This window comes from Tasmannia lanceolata, unplaced genomic scaffold (genome assembly GCF_043159265.1).
Source record: "Tasmannia lanceolata isolate RefF3 unplaced genomic scaffold, GAP_Taslan_0.1 ptg000012l, whole genome shotgun sequence".
Taxonomy (NCBI): Eukaryota; Viridiplantae; Streptophyta; class Magnoliopsida; order Canellales; family Winteraceae; genus Tasmannia; species Tasmannia lanceolata.
The window spans coordinates 45,245,258-45,262,689 of NW_027518689.1; the positions used below are offsets into that span (position 1 = coordinate 45,245,258).

The 17,432-nt window shown below is 37.4% G+C and overlaps 1 protein-coding gene across 1 annotated transcript; it reads right to left on the reverse strand.

The window, feature by feature from the left end:
• Positions 1-4,107: 4,107 nt before the first annotated feature.
• LOC143888351 (protein argonaute 4A-like) lies at positions 4,108-16,931 on the reverse strand. The gene is made up of 23 exons (XM_077392741.1): positions 16,799-16,931; positions 14,096-14,323; positions 13,776-13,981; positions 13,456-13,680; positions 13,245-13,381; positions 13,025-13,122; positions 12,833-12,930; positions 12,475-12,652; positions 11,965-12,081; positions 11,733-11,840; positions 11,541-11,603; positions 9,930-10,043; positions 9,674-9,839; positions 9,473-9,588; positions 9,195-9,332; positions 8,879-9,009; positions 7,992-8,057; positions 6,405-6,468; positions 6,187-6,298; positions 5,539-5,612; positions 4,983-5,077; positions 4,842-4,873; positions 4,108-4,552 (listed from the first exon to the last, which is right to left on the reverse strand). Exons 2-23 carry the CDS (start codon positions 14,318-14,320, stop codon positions 4,377-4,379), a joined length of 2,739 nt encoding a protein of 912 aa, XP_077248856.1. The 5' UTR covers positions 14,321-14,323; positions 16,799-16,931; the 3' UTR covers positions 4,108-4,376.
• Between the last annotated feature and the right edge of the window lie 501 nt (positions 16,932-17,432).

The following is a 17,432-nucleotide window of genomic DNA, read 5'->3' on the forward strand; positions in this document are numbered from 1 at the left end:
TGTTAAACTACAAGAATTGTTGAAAAGATAACAACAAAGCCAAACTGGAAGCTCTCTGTTGTCAATTCTGCAAGAGATTTTGAAAAGATAGCCTAAAATAAAGTAACTATTTTTAATTAAAAAACCTATTTTCATGCCTGCCAATTGTCACCAACTTCTCCTTTGACTAGAAAACTCTAGAAAGCGACAAACTCTCTGTAGCCAAGGTTCTGAACTCTCTTCTATGTGGGCCCCATCACAATCATGACTCCCTTCAAATACCCATAATACCCCCAACTATGACGTATTTTTCCGGCGATCGATGCCAAAGCTGATGGAAAAATGCTTTCCTTGGCCTTCTCCATCTCAAGAACTTCACATTTTTGCTGTTGATGATGGTGTCATCGATCAAAAGGCGATCCAACGGTTGTTGAAGATCTCTACATATAAAGGTGCTTATTTTTTTAGATTTTTTCTTCTAATCTTTAAATTGTTAAAATGAATTAGAACAGATCTCTGACCGTTGGTTTATTATAGTGGGATTAGATGGAGAGAAAGGTTCCCTCGGATTTATCCCAAAACCCAGCCTATCATTCTAATAAGAGTCCTAAAGAAAGAGTTCAACAACTTAAAGATAGAAGCCAAGAGTAAGTGGGAAGAATGCCGAGTCTGAACTGTCTACATCATGGAACAAAAATTGAGGAAATCATCCCAGAAATTCAACACAAAAGGAACCAAAAGCCCACTTCAACAGAGCATCGCCAAATTGGGAAGAAAGACATCAGAAAACATAGAATATAAAATACCAAGTTCAACAGCTGAATTAAGGAAAACAACCGAGGTATCTTTATGATTCCCAACTCAATGCCAAGATTAGAATATCAGTCCTCCCAATTATCACAATCTCTTTGATGGTTTTTGGGAAAACCATCAGAAAAGACACTGATGCTACCTATTTCAGACTAGAAAAAAACCATCAATGATTGGGATTTCAACAATATCAACTTATCTTTGATACGCATACATGTTTAAAATGCGTAACTAATCACACTCATGACCTGCATATCAACCCACTTTGACTTCAAATGGAAATCCTGCTTACATCCGCAATGCAAAAGCATTGCCAACAACAGAACCAAAAACTTCTGATGCATATAACTCAATAACAGAATCAAAAGGTCCACTAATTACTGGAACTGACCATCCTAGAAATGATTTCTGGGGCACAACCTATTTACATTATGGCCAATCCTATGATATGGGTCGTACACTAACATTAAGGTTAAATTTTAGGCCCCACCCATATTTTTCAAGGGCGCCCATAATTTTTTCAAAATGAAGTGTACGGTCATAAGGGCATCAATTGATGATGCCAAGTTGGTGATTAAAGCAATGTTAGTGGGTAGACCAATTTGGCTCTCACAAATTTGGAAAATGATAGACCTACTCCTAGGTACCGGATTTCAAGGACTATCTATAAAAGCAAAAGAGATCAACTTGGTGACATTTTCAGTACAGTACAGTATTAGAATTGGTAATTGGGAAAGATCACTATCAAACTTGAAGGATAACATGTTGGTATTTTAATACAAGTGACCTTTGTTGGTAATTTACAAAGTTGTTTTGTTTAAAAAAGAAGCCACTTTGGTTTTGGAAAATGAGTTTGCTCACTTCCTTCACAAAAGCGAATAGTCCTATATTGGAAACTCGAGAAAAGTTTCATGTGTTTATATAGCTTTTCACTTCTTTCGCTTTCTGAATGAGAAGAGGAGAAAGGGGGCCTACGCGCATGAGCCACCAAGTAGACCCGGTGGGATTTTGGCTATACCACATGCGCGACGCCCCACCCGGCGCGGCTTGGCCGGCCGCGCGTGTGAGGTAAGGCTTTTCCTTCCCCTGTATTTTAATTTTTGTTTCTGTCTGTTTAGCCTAACTTCCCTTTACCTTCTATAATAACGCTTACGTTATTAGGTAAGACGGCTTACTGTAACGCCGATTAACTAGGTAAATAACCCCATAGTTATTTCACGAATAATTGTACCGTTCCTGAACGTTGTGGCTGTTGGGATGCGACATTTCACATCTGTAACGTCTTTTGATCTGTTCTTTTCTTAAAGGGCGTCTTTACTCCATTAAAGGGTGTATTAAACGGACATGTTTTGGTTTATAAAAGAGGAAGTTGTCTGTGTTTTCTTCTACAACAACAAAATAACAGAACGAAAAAACCCTTTCAGAAGTTTATTGTTTTTTTCTTATTTTTCACTATCTTACTGTAAACAAAGATTTCTTTCTTCTTCTTTTATTTTACGTATTTTGTTGGGCAATTAGAGTGTTCGGGTGATTCAAATCTCTTTGACCGTGCTGTTCTTGGAGATCGTTGTATCTTGTGGGTGATTGCGGCCAGTAATCTGCTGCATCGGAATTAGTTTCCGCAGATGAGTAAATTCACTTTAAAGAGAGCGACATAGTCCGTGCCTCATCTCGCCGCATCGGAAAAGGTTTCACTAACGTTGTTTGTTTGTTTTTCTGTACATCAATAGAAATTTAGTAAGCCATATTATTCCCTAAATTCACAACAAAACAGTGGGTGAATCGAATTTTTAGACGATTCAAGAACAACTAGATACGTGATCATCAATTGTTGCCCACGAATTGAGGAGTATTTTTCCCTCTTCTTGGATTTTGCAAGGACACCCTTCAACCATCTTCACAGTTAAGCATTCCCAAAAAGGAAGTGATATCCGCCCCTATGGATTACTTGGGACACCCGGCAACAAAGTACGTGGCAATCAGCCCCATTGAATCCTTCTGATATGAAGTACATCAGCCCTCTGCAGTCATTGATACCCTGCAATTTAGCATTCACTGATAAATATTAGAATTTTAGACGAGGAGTTCTAAATTGAAGAGCGCCCTTGCCAATAAAAACCAGCTACAAGGGCACCCCCCCACTGGACCGTATCACAAAAGTGCATTTATAATTCCTATAGGGTGATGATATTTTCTCCCCGCTCTTGCGTGATTTGACGGCAAAAGCGTTGAAGTTGCCCACCGTTCACGTTATAAACGTTATAAGGGGGCGAATGCATACAGCAGAGGGGGTGAAAATATCATCTCCCTTCCTTAATTTTTTTTTTTTTCCAAAGTCAACATTATAGCGGGCTTTTGCAAGGACACCCTTCAGTTTAGCAATACCCATTTTAGAGAAATCTTTGTTGAGACCTGAGAAACATAAATGTAGTAGTTTTTAGTAATGTGACCAAACGATTAGATAATAAGGGTGTTTCATTCTCTTAAAAAGTAACCAAAAAAAAAACGTGCTGACAGGCGTTTTTATTAAGTGCACACATGCAATATTTGTGCAGCGCAAAAAACAACAGCAGGATCCACTGCTATGGCTGATCTAAACATTTCATTTCTGGCCCCCTTCAAAGATAGCCCATGCCCCCAAAACTAGACCTGCCAAAAAGTGACCCGTACCCACAGGTCCACCTGGCCAGTAATTTACGGGGTCCAGGTCACTAGTTATTGACCCGTTTGAAATTGGACCCAGCCCGTACGGGTCACATCAAAACATCATTAGATCATCCATTCATGCGGGTCTTAAGAGGTCTAAAGCAAGGATAATTGACTCATAAAATGTTGCAATACCAAGCAAATGCAATTCCTCCAACCCTAATTCAGGAAGCAATACCCTCTTCATTGGGATGAATGACATGAGCAGATCAAACGATCTCTTTTCATGTTGTTTTTTCTGCCTGCCTAATGAAGGAATTTTATAAGTCATTCTAATTTAACCAACACTAATCTAAGCAGTCATTTTTCTAAGCATTTGTTTCAAATCTCAATCAGATGTAGAGTTAACGCTGTTTTGATTACCAGCTTCACTTTTACTTGATAAAAAAACAAACTGATATTTCAAGTAACTAAACCATTCAAAACACTGAAAAAGATAGTACTATGTTGTCCACCATCCATACCAGAATGCTGGCTCAATGGAATATATACACTAGTTTACTTCCATTGCCCAACAATCAAACTCATTTAATAAGTTTAACTCCTTCATGTTGGCCTAATGAAGGAATTTAACAAGTCATTCTAAGTAACCAGCACTAATCTAAGCAGTCATTTTTCTAACCATTTGTTTCAAATCTCAATCAGATGTAAAGTTAATGCTGTTTTGATTACCAGCTTCACTTTCACTTGATCAAAGACATCTAAGCTGATATTTCAAGTAACTAAACCATTCAAAACACTGATAAAAAGACAGTACTATGTCGTACACCATCCATACCAGAATGTTGGCTCAATGGAGTATGTACACTAGTTTACTTCCATTGCCAACGATCAAACTCCCCCGAGCAAAAAAAAACCCTCTCACATGGATATCCTACCTTTTAGCAAAAGAACATTGAGCTGCTCACGTTCTTATGCAGTTCGGGCAGTGCCTGTACCGGAATCGGCCCAGCAGCTGTTACACCCCCGTGGCCTGAGGAAGTTTCCGACATTTCCTCAAACTTAATAAACTGAGATATCTGTGCCGCTGCCAAATGGGCATAACATATTGGGGCAACTGCAAGCATGAACAAACTCATCAGATTTGGTATCAACACCAATGGCGGTACAAGAAACACTAAAATTAGGGGTGCAGCTAGGGTTGATTTTTGGGCATTCGGGTTCCGCTTTTACCATAAAAATCGCCCAAGATATTGGTGCAACTAGGGATGGGTTGTCCTTTACACAAAGATATAGAACAACCCAACTTTGGGAAATAAGAAAAACGTGAGCAACACTAAGGCCCATGTCAATAGCAAATTACAGACAATTTTCAAGAAAACTATAACGAAACTAGCATTACGTACCAACTGAGATGGCAGTAGTACTCCTTTGGTACCTGGACAATGCAGAGAAATTAAATGGGCAGTTCAATTTTGAGCTTACCTTTACATATGCTAAAGACTTTAATCACTACAGCATGGAATAAACATGGGTGAACTGCTTACACGTAGGAAAGAGAGTGCACGAGTTCCTGAAGATCATCTGCAGAGAATCCAATCTCATCATGCAGAACATGATAGTGGGTTGGCCGAGTAGTCCCCTGTTGAGAGTAGTGCAGTCAGAAAGTTAAATAACTATGTAATTTCTCCATTTCATATTCTAAAGTGGCATTAAAATTCACTAGCATGCACAAAACTACTCTAAAAATTGCCTATATTAGCATTCAACACCAATACGGGTGACTCCAGAAACAGAATGATAAAAGAACAAGTAAAAGTCGATGCACAAGAAGCAGAAAAACCTTATACCGAGACACATGAAGGGTATCATATGGGAAGGAAATTCGAAATTTTGTCACTTGCCAACACATTGAAAATGGAATACCCCGAGGCATTCTCATGCGAAGATCATAAAATAATTGTGACTCAATGCAAATGAAATAACATTGTATGCCATACAGAGCAATTATAGGAAAAAAGTAAACTACAATTTAACACAAATATATGATCTGGTTGATGCACCATTTTAAGAAAAAAGGATGTGGTATATGCCAAAACTTACAATCATTCCTGCATGTGCACACATATAAAAATCATTGTTTCTTGGATGGCACACTTTGGTGTCAATAACTGTACCTGCACACATAAAGAAACAAACTTAAATAGAACATCAAAATAGGGCAATTTGCAGGAAAAGGCACATGTTGTCTGAAATGTGAATTGCCATGGTACTTAGATGTATCATTAAAATGCTGTATACTCATAAAGCTAAAGTGTATCCCTGGACCAGATCCTTTCCTTCCCAAATTGGACATATCCATTTTCAGGTAAACATATACTACAATCAAGGTGTTTTTTTTTTGGAATGGCAAAGAGTACAGCTCACCGACTGAGACAGTCAAAACAACCTGGGCAAAAAGAAAACACGAGAAAAAAAACCGAAAAATAAAAACAAAAAAATCAAGGGGAGAGAAATTCAAAGGCCACAAACTCTATCCTAGCCACCACAGAGACGGCCAACTCATCCCCCTCATTATTGGCAGTGTCACATGCTGAAAAGATATGGAATGACCGTAAGCCCTATCAAGCAAGTCCTCAATCGCATCCACAAATCTCCAACGATAAGTGGAATTGCCAAGTTACTACAACCAAGTTGGTCAAGTGGGTTTTCCCATTTCTCTTTTCTTGAGAAGTTCATGAACAAACTAACCAGGTGGAACATTGTCAGGAGATCCGGGCTGGAAAAATTTGGTGTGATGATTTTTTTGGGCAACAATAACCGTGAACTTAGGATTCCACTTCTGATCAAGGAATTTGCAGGCCTGCAAAAAAATTAAAAAAAAATGATTAAAATGAAAAGCTTATGTGTACTGATCAATTTTAGAATCAGTTTCTTTAATCATTAAAAAAATTTGCCAGTAAGAGAACCTCAATGATTTGATCCAGCTCGATGTTTAACACTTGGGTAAATTGGGATTCGCTGACTCCGTCCCTAAAACACAATGCTTTGTAAGTGGACAGCCATACCAAATAACTAGAAAAAAGAAGCAGAAAGGCAGAATCATAAGATACAAAACATAGCACCTGAGACATTGTTTTGTGAAAGTAAATTAAATTTAAATTTTACCAGGACCATACAGATGCAAAAGACGAGTAGTTCACCAATACAAGCTCATGAAACTAGATAATATCCTCAGCCTAGCTAAGATGATATATTTTATTTTATTTTTTGAATAATAAGATCATATATTTTTTTAAGAATATTTTTTTACCGTAATCTGAATTGGTTGTTTCTCAAGTACGTATCTTGTACCCATACATAATCAACAATAATAATAACAATATCCCACCACACATTCCTTGGACCCATACATAATCAACAATAATAATAACAATATCCCACCACAAATTCCTAAGACTAGGGTGTCAGACTGCAGTTTTCATACAGTTAGGGTTTTTTTTTCTAGAACTAGAATCTGAATCCTGCATACGATTTTATACAACTTCCGCAAGACACACAGACCATTCTTTAAAAGAATACCCATTTGGAAAACTACTCGGGAAATGAATCAATCTGGATATTGAATAACATCTAAGAAATATTCTATTTCTTTGTCTCAATTTTATTAATCAGGATCTGATATCCACACTCCATTTTGTACCTGATTACCCTATGTTGCTGTTTTACAAAATTATATGTCCGTACCGTATGTATGTATGTATGCATTATTTTAAATAATCAAAAAATTCCGCTGCCTCCGGATTTTCACGAATGACCCAGGAGAAAAAAATTAGTCAAAAAAAAAACCTGGAGAAAAAACTGATAGAGGCAATGATTGGGTGGGTTGCTATCAGGGTACAGCTACAAAATATTGGGAATGCTAACATCTACTCTCTATCGTAAATATAATGTTCTAATGTTCTGCTTCCATATATAATCCAGCAAATAAAGAAAGAATAGAAATGTTTTTAAGACAAACCCATATGTGCATATGCAAACTAACCAATTCAAATCAATTTATCAAAGAAGATCAATCCACTGCATGAGAAAATTTCAATAAATAGCTTTAATGTGTAATTGAACCTATGCGAGATAATTAAGGTCTGTTGAGATACGTAACAGGTTTAGAGATACCAAAACAAGGATGTACAATGGGGTTCCAAGGTTTGGCAACTTCAGATCCCCAATTAGATATCACATAAGCAATAATGTTCATAGTTTAATACTTCATTGTACTACTACAATCATTATCTGATATTTTTCGAGGCTCCACCAACAAACAGTAAAGATAAGATAGTCCAAGAGCCCAGCCCACTTGATTATTAGAATAACAAATACATAACAAGGAAGATGGTCCAAGAGCCCAACCCACATCATTATTAGAATAACAAATACATAACACGGAAATTTTTGAACAGGGTTACCCCACATCAAGATCAGATGGCATAGACAAATCCCAAATATAAGTGTCTTGGACATGACCTAGCATTTTCAAATAAAAAAGTAAAACATACCGAAAAATAATAATTTGATCGGGCTTCCTTTTCCCTGAACTTGTGTAGAAGTCCAATAAAAGCTCCCTGCAATTCCAAGGTCATTAACATGCCTGAAAACTAAGCATCAAAACTAAAAGCCATCACGAGAAAGCACTGAATTCAAAGAGAAGACAATGTTTGTTCTTCCAATTGGAGTGAGTAAGACCATTTTGGTACTGAAGTACGCAATTAAATGGTACACATGCTTCTAGTGGCAGTAAGTATAAACCCTAGAATCCACAAAGTTCAGATGGGAACTGCATAACACACTGGATTGTATCCCCGTCATTGTGCAGTGGATCTATCATTTCCACTGATTCAAAGTCCAAGAGTAACCAACTTCGTATCCTGCCCAAGTTTCCTCATCCCTTTGAATAAATCAAGGAAAAGTTATATGGAAGTGCCGATGTTAGACATATTTTTATTGTAGGTATTGGTGCCTCTGATCTGGTAGAAGTGCCACACATGTATGTTGTTGTCCAGTGAGCACCATTATGGGTGGGCCATAGCCGACAAAACGCACCAATTCGATAATCACATCCACCTGATCAGAGAATCTTCGAGAAGTACAAACTGTATTTTAGAAATGCATAATTGCAGATAGGTCCACATTCAATGGGTAAAGTACTCGAACCGGATGATTAGGATCAGCCAACCACTTTAATTTTAAAGGCCATCAGCCATGACCAATCCATAGTGGAGCTGACCAGATGAATGGTCTGATCCACATGCATGTGCCACAGTAGCGTATGAGAAAAAAATGAGAGAAAAAAAAACGAGATAACACTAGATAACATCCCAAAATTGATACCAACAACAAAAATAATTGAGTCCCTGGTTAGCATAATTATAATATAATAACCCACCGGATTATGCCTTTATCCTCCTCATCTGATACTGGCTTAAAAAGAGAATCCATCATTTCCATTTTTGGTGATTGTGTTCGCACCGATGCCCTATAGCGGGAAATTAAGGGCCACTGCCTGGAGCTGACTACCTAAGAATTTCAACAGAAAAGAGATGCACCAACACAGAACTGAATATCAGAAGCAACAAATAACTTGGCATCATAGTGTGTATAATAATGTGTTATAGTATGAAAGAAAGATAACATAATTACAAAAGCAAACCAAAGGCATTTATTGTTGACAACCATAGGATATAAAAAGTGTAGTATGTTACCGCAGCAATGGATGGCACATCAGACTGACCAGGGGAGCCATGAGAAACATCCATCCCCAGGATAATGGTAGGGATCTTTGAAATTAGTGGAATAGAAGGTGATTGCTCAACAGCTAGTAAAGAATTCATACCACCAAGCTGTAGTGAAGAGAAAAGAGAAGAAAGATAAAATGATAATAGAGCTGAGCATATAATGTCACAAAAAACCGAAAAAAAAAAAACAAAAAAAAAAGAATCACAGGAAACAATTGTGTATCAGTATTTTCACAATAACTTACTTTGGCATTTATCTTTAAAAGGACATTTGTCAGATATTGGTCATTGATTCTTGCTGTTGGTGCTATGCATTGAGTTACGACTCCAAATTCCGAAAGATTTTTTCGCTTCCATGGACCTAAAAGATGAAATAAACTCAATTAGAAAATACAAGAATGAAAATATAATATTACTTGACACAAGGACATCAGACATAACCCAACCATAAATATCAGAATTCTTTCTCTCGGAAAGAATGCAGAGAAGAAACTGAGGGGCTCCAGGAAGCTTTGACTGCATTTGTTCAAACATTTTCTCCACTCTGACAGCAGGTGGCGCACGCCTCCACTGAGAGTTCTCTTCAAAGACATCAAAAGGCTGATCGATGAACTGCAGAGCCACCAGTAAAAAGTGAGCATGAAAGAAAATTCTGATATGGCGCTTCATAATAAGCGGGCACCGAACAATGAAAGAACTTACAACTCCTTTCTGTTCTCCACATCTGATGATGTCTCGACAAAGTTTTTGAATGTCACAGCGGGCAGAGAAGTTTACAACAGCCCAGCGCTCTATCTTAATTGGTTCCACTAGTTTCTACAAAAGAGTGAATTGTCAAAAACAGGTGTACCAGGTATGCTTACATGCCTTCAAACCCCAAAGCAATACATTTGGTTGGATACATAAATGTCACCATTCCAACTAAACGAACACAATTATTGAACTATATGAGACTCCAGGTGGTGACAGGGAACAGTTCAATCAGTCAACAAACACAATCCTGGGGATTTCTTCTTCTTCTTTTTTTCTTTTTTATTTTTATGGAACCACACAATCCTTGGGAATTTCAGGTCTTTTCCCTTTTCGGCATTTGATTTAACAATATACTGATTATTATTTACTGACTAGTAACAATGAAATTGTTGGTCCCACGATTTTCTTAGTTTCTTGCAATGATGGACCACACTACATGTAAAATCGTGGGCCCTGAAACCTAACAGGTGAGACCTCAGCATATGGTGTGGCCCACGACTTTACATGTGCTGCTATGATGGGGTGGGGGCCAACAATTTATAATCATGCCTAGCATGCATGGGGCCCACCATCTCTACCCAAACCTATGCATTAGGGTCAGCCCCACGGTTTAACTAAACCTCATATTTTGATGGAGCAGGGCCCACTATTTTGCACACATGTTAGCATATATGTATATATGTGTGTGTGTGTCACTTGGGTCTAATTAATTATCGATTTTCTGGTTTGTTTATACGTAAGCAATGTAAATGCAACATTACATTTTTTAATGAAAGATTTTATTATTAGAAAAAGAGGATGGAACGCAACAGAGATGGTCAACACAAAAGATACAGAGAAAAGAAGTGGTGAAACAATGGACAAAGTGGACCCTCTAGGAGGGAGGAAATAAAAAATATCCAATATATCTCTGACCACTCCCCTCCTAGCTAATCTGCCAGCATCACTATTAGTAGCTCTCCTAACGTGCTGGAAGGAAGTAGGAAAGCCCGCCACTCTAATTAGGATGTCATCAATTAAGTGGGTAAATCTCCAAGGATGGGGATGACTCCCTTCAAATAGACTGAACCATCTCATGTTAAGAACTAAAAATAAAGAATGAGCAGCATCTGGTACCATAAACTTATATGGAAACAAAAAAAAATGAGCAATTTTTTATCATAATATCTCAATCAAATGGAAATGGAAGTCACTCTTGAAAACAAAAAGGAGAGGGATAGGCAACTAGATTTTCCATGCAAAGGGAGGGAGAAGAGAGAAGGGGCCTTGAGTACTCGATTGAAGTGGTTGAGTACTTGTTTGACGTCTCAATAACTCAGGAGTCAAATGAGTTTTGATGGACTTTGTCAGGCAAAACATGGACTTAGAAAAGCAAACGGTAAGGTAAAAGGGAGTAGACTAAAGCTAGTTGACGATGACGTAGGAGAATTTTGAAACTGTGTATGCATAACAACTACCGAGGGTAGTAACAAAAAAGGTACCTAAAGTCGGGATCAACAAGGGTGAGGTATCAGGGTGGTAAAAACAAGTGTACTACAGTGAAAGTAGCAATAAGATTACCTTGTTGTTGAAATTCCAGCGCCCATTTCGTGGAAAGAAGTCTTCTCCATTACCCACTTTCAACTGGTATAATATAGATAAACAAAAGCAATTAAATACAAAATTAATGTATCATAGCAAAGATTGTAAGTTAGTAGAGGAAAAAAAAAATCAAAAGAGCCAAGATGTTAAAAAACCAAATAAATTAAAAACCTTCGGTGCTGATAGAACACGGGCTTCTACTTGAGTAAAGTGAGTATTAATTGAAACCCCACAGGCAAGAAACATAGGGTCAGCATCATAGTTGTTACTTTTTAATGCCTGCAACAAACCCACTGTAAAGACCAGAACAGGAAAGTGCATTGAAATAACCCTATGTGTTAACTGTGGCGAAGCAGAAGAATATAAGACTTGTAACAAAAACAAAATCAGATCAAACCCCTACATCTGTCAAAACCTTCATTCTTTCTTGAGGCTTTTGTCTAGATTTCTCCACAAGAGATGATCTCTGAAGAGTGGATAAAGACTTTGTATATCGTTGCAAAGAAACTAGAGCACAAAGCTAGGAAATGCAGCAGAGAAAGCTTGATCAGTATTGGCATCACAAGGAAGCAAGGCAGCTGATTCATATCATGGTTTTAAATTTCGGTTCAGATTAAATTTTGGTGTTGACCGAAACCGAAATTTCAGCCAAAGTTCAGTAATAGTAAAAAAATATTATTTAATTATTTATGAAATTTATGCGGAAATTTAGGTAATTTCAGCCAAAATTTCGGAATATTTCTATTTTTAAAAAACAATTCAATTTCTCGAAATTTCAGACTGAAATTTTGAAATTTCGGATTTTGCCAAATTTTGGTTTCGGTCTCAATCGAAATCCGAAATTTCGGTCCGAATTTTAAAACCATGATTCATATATAAAAAATAAAAAAATAAAAAAAATAAAACTCCTAACCTCCACTGGGAAATAAGTCGGGCGCTTTGGTTTCCCAACATTGATGCATGGCATAGTTGCAGAATAACTTAATTCTATGTGGCGGTAATTAACAAAATACTCATAGACTGTCACCTCAACAGTTTGGACCTCACCATCGCCATTTCCATCCTTTCCGTTCCTCTGCTTCAGGGTAAATCTACAACAGTAAACATGCCAAAGTAAGCGAGAGTCGAAAGATAAGAATATAGAAAATAGATAAAAATTTGTTGGTTCTGTCAAAATTTTGGACGCTCTATATGGCAACCAACTGATTGATTACAAAGCTTACAGTAATACCAGACAGACAAAAATGAGAAAGACAGTTGTGAAAGCTTACAGTTGCTGATTGCAAGGCAACTCACTCAATCCCACAATTTTGAATTCCGTATTTGAGGGTTTGGTCTTCACCCTAAGGTTTTTTAGTGTTCGCTTTGCCTGTAAACAGATCCAAGCAACCAACAGCTTGAAAACATGCAAAAGAAGATCCTTAGAAGCACAAGATACAAACTTAAGCATGAAAAGTAATCACCTTGGACCAATCAATATCATCAGGATGCCTCACATTTTGGTGAGCCAATAAAAAATCCACAACTGGTCCAGGTTTTACTATCATTGTAGTAGACACATCTGCACTCAATGGTAGGAGGCTATAAAAATTATAAAGCTGAACACATACAAGTGATCCCACAAATAAAAGCACGTGCATGTGTATATAGGACATAGCATGTTTCACAGTTACATGAGTATACCAATATTTAGAGACAAGCCCCCTTGAGTGGTGCGAAAACTAGAATGAAATCCACGGCAACCAAAGACACCACCTCCTAAATCAGTGAAGTTCCGAGGATCATTGTTGAAAAATGATTGCCGCACAAGGAGACATCCCCTGGCGAAACAAGCAAAGTCAGTACACTTCTAAAAAGTCGAGCTCACCAACAATCCAAAACCGAAGCTACTTACTGTTTCGCAGCATGCTGCCTCAATATAATATCAAGCACTCTTAGTGCTTCTTGAGAGTTCTCTGTATCATTCCCTCGTAAAGCATTTGCAATGGACTGCATTGGGATTTTGGCAGCAAAACTTATCTCAACTTTAAAGGTCTTCGACTGATATGGACGCCTTAGCCTCTTCCTATCTACTTCACCAGGACTGTCATTCCCCCCAGGGCTACCATTGGTGGAAACCCTGGGCATAGAAAAACCAAAAAGTAAAAACAAGCCAACCAAAGGAAACCATGAAATATACCGGTAGCAAACATAAAACAACACAAACATATGTACCTGTTGGAAGAAATATCATCCAGCACAACAGTGAATTCAAAGTTGTTTTGGGGAAGGGCACCTATAGTAAACAAGCTCTTCTCACCGTCATAAGCAAAATCCTTTCTGTCGAGCTCAGTATCGTATGTCTGGTGAACTTTATCAATTACTCTTCTGCCAATACCCTTCCCATCTATTGGCTTGCCATCTTCATAAAACAAGGAAACCTGATAACAACATGAAACAGGTAAAAGAATAAAAAACAGAAAAATGTGCAAGTAGCTCATTTCTCAGTAAGCAAACACCTGGAATAGAAGGAAGCAGAAGAAACAGAAACATACATTGTAGTGAAAAAAATAACTGTCACCCTTTGTAGGAGTAACCCTAAAATGGTTGGTTAGCAGTGGTAACGCATTCCCTTTGCGCCCAAGACTTGGCCTCGCCATTGGCACTCGTTTTGGCTTTGTGTTTGTAACTTTCATTGGAATAACATTCGGTGGAATAACTGGAGGTGGCGGTGGTAAAGCCTCTACTGCCTCCGTGTCAGCTGGTTCTAATGCATCCATCTCCTAAATCATTGGAAATAAACAGAACAAAATCAATAAAAGCAAAATCCAAAAACCCAGCATGTGTGTTTTTTTTATGTCTCCCGGTTGATTTAATGAACAATCAGGTGCAAGTTCACCCAATTGCTCAGTAAAGCAACCGGGAAGGCATGACCGGAATATATTGGGTGGCCAGGGGATGACATCATATTTCTGAATTTCTTTATCATTTCCTATAATTAAATGGAACAATATAACAAATCACCATGACAAAATGCTTTTCCACAATTAGCAAGGAAAGAACAGATTATAAGCTCCTCAAGAATATACAAAAAACAAAATGAATTATACGATAAAAAAGACACAACAACAAGAATTCTTAGAAGGGCGATGATATCCCCCCTCCCCCCCCCCCCGCCCCAAAGTACGCATTCGCCCCCCTGACGTCAAAAAGCGTTAAAGTTGGCCACTGTTCACGTTAGAAGGGGGGCGAATACGTACTGCAGAGGGGGGTGAAAATATCATCTCCCTTCTAAGAATTGCATAAAAACAACTTCAAAATGTACCCAAGAATTTCTCCTTAATGCTAGCCTACACACCTAGACTCCTAGATGTGGCAACTCACAACGCCAAGCCAGAATACCAAACAAGTTGCCCAGTTATAAAACGGACAATATTGAGAACAGAGTAGCTTAAAATTAAATTAGAATAGCAAGTCAGCTCCTCAAGAATAAGGTCACAATCTAAATTTAAAAATTTTGAATATGGCAAAAAAGTAAGAAATAATAAATAAAACAAAATAGAAAATTCCCGTCAGACAAGCAACAAAGAATTGAAGAAAGGCACCATCAATAAGCTTATGATTGCAGTGCCTGAAAAGTAGTATATAAAAAAATCCAGTTAAAAAAGCAACAAAGAAAAACGCCATCAATATGCTTATATTGCAAACAGACTACATCGAAATGGATACTGTCAGTAAAAACATCTTCATCGTTAACTACATAGAGAAGCTTAATAAATGCAGAAAACTGAGAAATTAAGGTTCACTGCAAAAATCTCAATAAAAGAAAGTTTAGTGAAACTATAACCGAGCACCATAACCAATAAATGAAGAATAAATAGATCAATACAGAAGAAGAAGTTGAAAACGCACCAAAATTGGCTAAAAATCGCTTTAAACTGACACGAGACTGGTCAAAACCTTCTAGAAAAACAATTAACATTTCTATCAAAATCTCATAATCACAGCTACCAACATTGACGAGTTGTTAATAAAAAAAAGCATTCATCTAAGCCCCATATACCAAAATCATAGAATAAAAACCTAAAATAGACGTAGCTAAAAAAGATAACGAAATCATCAGAAAACGCAAGTAATCTACATCATAAAGGAAACTCAGAAGACAATATGTGCTGAAAAAAGAAAGTAATTAAAAGAAACTACACGGATAACCTCAAATAACCAAAATTACAAAAACCCTAAACTAATGCAAAGACAAAATTACCATGCAAGACTTTGAAACGAGCAGCCTCAATGTGGTAAATAACTAAAATGAACTCCCATATTCCGTAACACCAGCTCGAAAATGACTAATAACGAGTCAAAATCTCTCCCAAAAAGGGCAAAAATAAGGAGAAATTTTACAATTTACAGATCCCAAGCTATAAAGTGCCAAACCGAAACACATCGAAATATCTCTAAAAAACTATTGAAGTTCCAAAAAACCCTCTGCATGTCTTCAAGAATGCAAAAGAATTGAAAATCGTACGGATACAGAACTCAAACCCTAAAAAATAAAATGGAAAAAAAAAAACACCTGTTCATTCTCTTGTTCTCCACTCAAAGTTCCTAGAAATCGCGTGAAACTAGAATGCGCTTCAAATACAAGGAAATCGGTTTGAAAATGAGAGGAAAACACACCAAAATCCAATAGAAAATCGTTAGAACAGCGAAAAGGGTACACGGCAAGAAGAAATCGAGAGATCCGGAGTTAAAACCTAGAATTCTTACCAATGCAGAAGAAAGTGAAACCCTAGAAATTGAAAACTCACTAAAAAAATTGTCCAAGTGCTGAAAAAATCCTCAGTCTGAAACACATCAAAATCCCTTACACAGCTGAAAGAGCACACAACAAGAAGAAAATCCAATGATCCGGAGTTAAAACCTAAAATTCTTACCAATGAAGAAAATGAAACCCTAGAAATGAAAAACTCGCCGAAAAATCCTCAGCCTGTCTTCAAGAATGCAAAAAATTTGAAAAACGAACACATGCAAAACTCAAACCCTAAAAAATTGAAATGAAAACAAAAAAAAAACACCCGTTTCCCCCTCAAATTCCTAGAAATCGCATGATACTAAAATGAGTTTCGAATATCAGATTTTCGCTTGAAATGAAGCGAAAACACATCAAAATCCATTAGAAAATCGTTAGAACAGCTAAAAGAGTACACGGCAAGAAGAAAATCGAGAGATCAGGTGTTAAACCCTAAAATTCTTACCAATGCAGAAGAAAATGAAACCCTAGAGAGCAGAGTGAGAAACCCTAGAGAGCAGAGTGAGAAACCCTAGAAATGAAAAACCCTCCCAATTTCTCTCCCTCTGTTGTCAACACTGTTTTCTGTTAAATTGATAGCTACGGGCAGTTTAATAAAGTGAGTAGTCTGTTTTGGAGGAGTACGGCATATGTGTAGCTCAAATGACGAAAATGCCCCTTATTACGCACTGTGATCTAGTACCCCGTATCTGTACTATTTTAGGTATCGATGGGCTTTTAGTCATTTCGATAAGAACTTTAAAGTGACCCTTCGATCGAAAATCGAGGGCTTTGATAATGGCAGTACTCCCTTTTGTTTTACGTTTTTTTGAAAGAGTTGGTGGTGACATTGGCACTATGACGCTTTGATAACTGCTCTATCTTGGTTTGTCGTTTATGATTTTAAACAGCTGTCAAAAGGTTTTTACAATTTCCAAAAAAGCTCTCAAAAGTTATTAAATAGAAAAGGCAAGCTGTTTGTGCAATTATTAAAACAAGTGTAAAACAATATAAGTAACTCCATAATCAAAATAGGTGGTGCTGATATCAATCTCATTATTATTATCTACTTTTCTAGTCTGTCAATATCAGTCAGAAAT

Bases quoted from the DNA above. Each gene is read 5' to 3' on its own strand.
- LOC143888351 (XM_077392741.1), bottom strand. From the start codon at position 14,320: ATGGATGCATTAGAACCAGCTGACACGGAGGCAGTAGAGGCTTTACCA. The intron at 12,931-13,024 runs GTGATTACTTTT...ATCTGTTTACAG, and splicing joins ATGATATTGATTGGTCCAAG to GCAAAGCGAACACTAAAAAA. The intron at 6,299-6,404 runs GTTCTCTTACTG...ATTTTTTTGCAG, and splicing joins AGCTGGATCAAATCATTGAG to GCCTGCAAATTCCTTGATCA.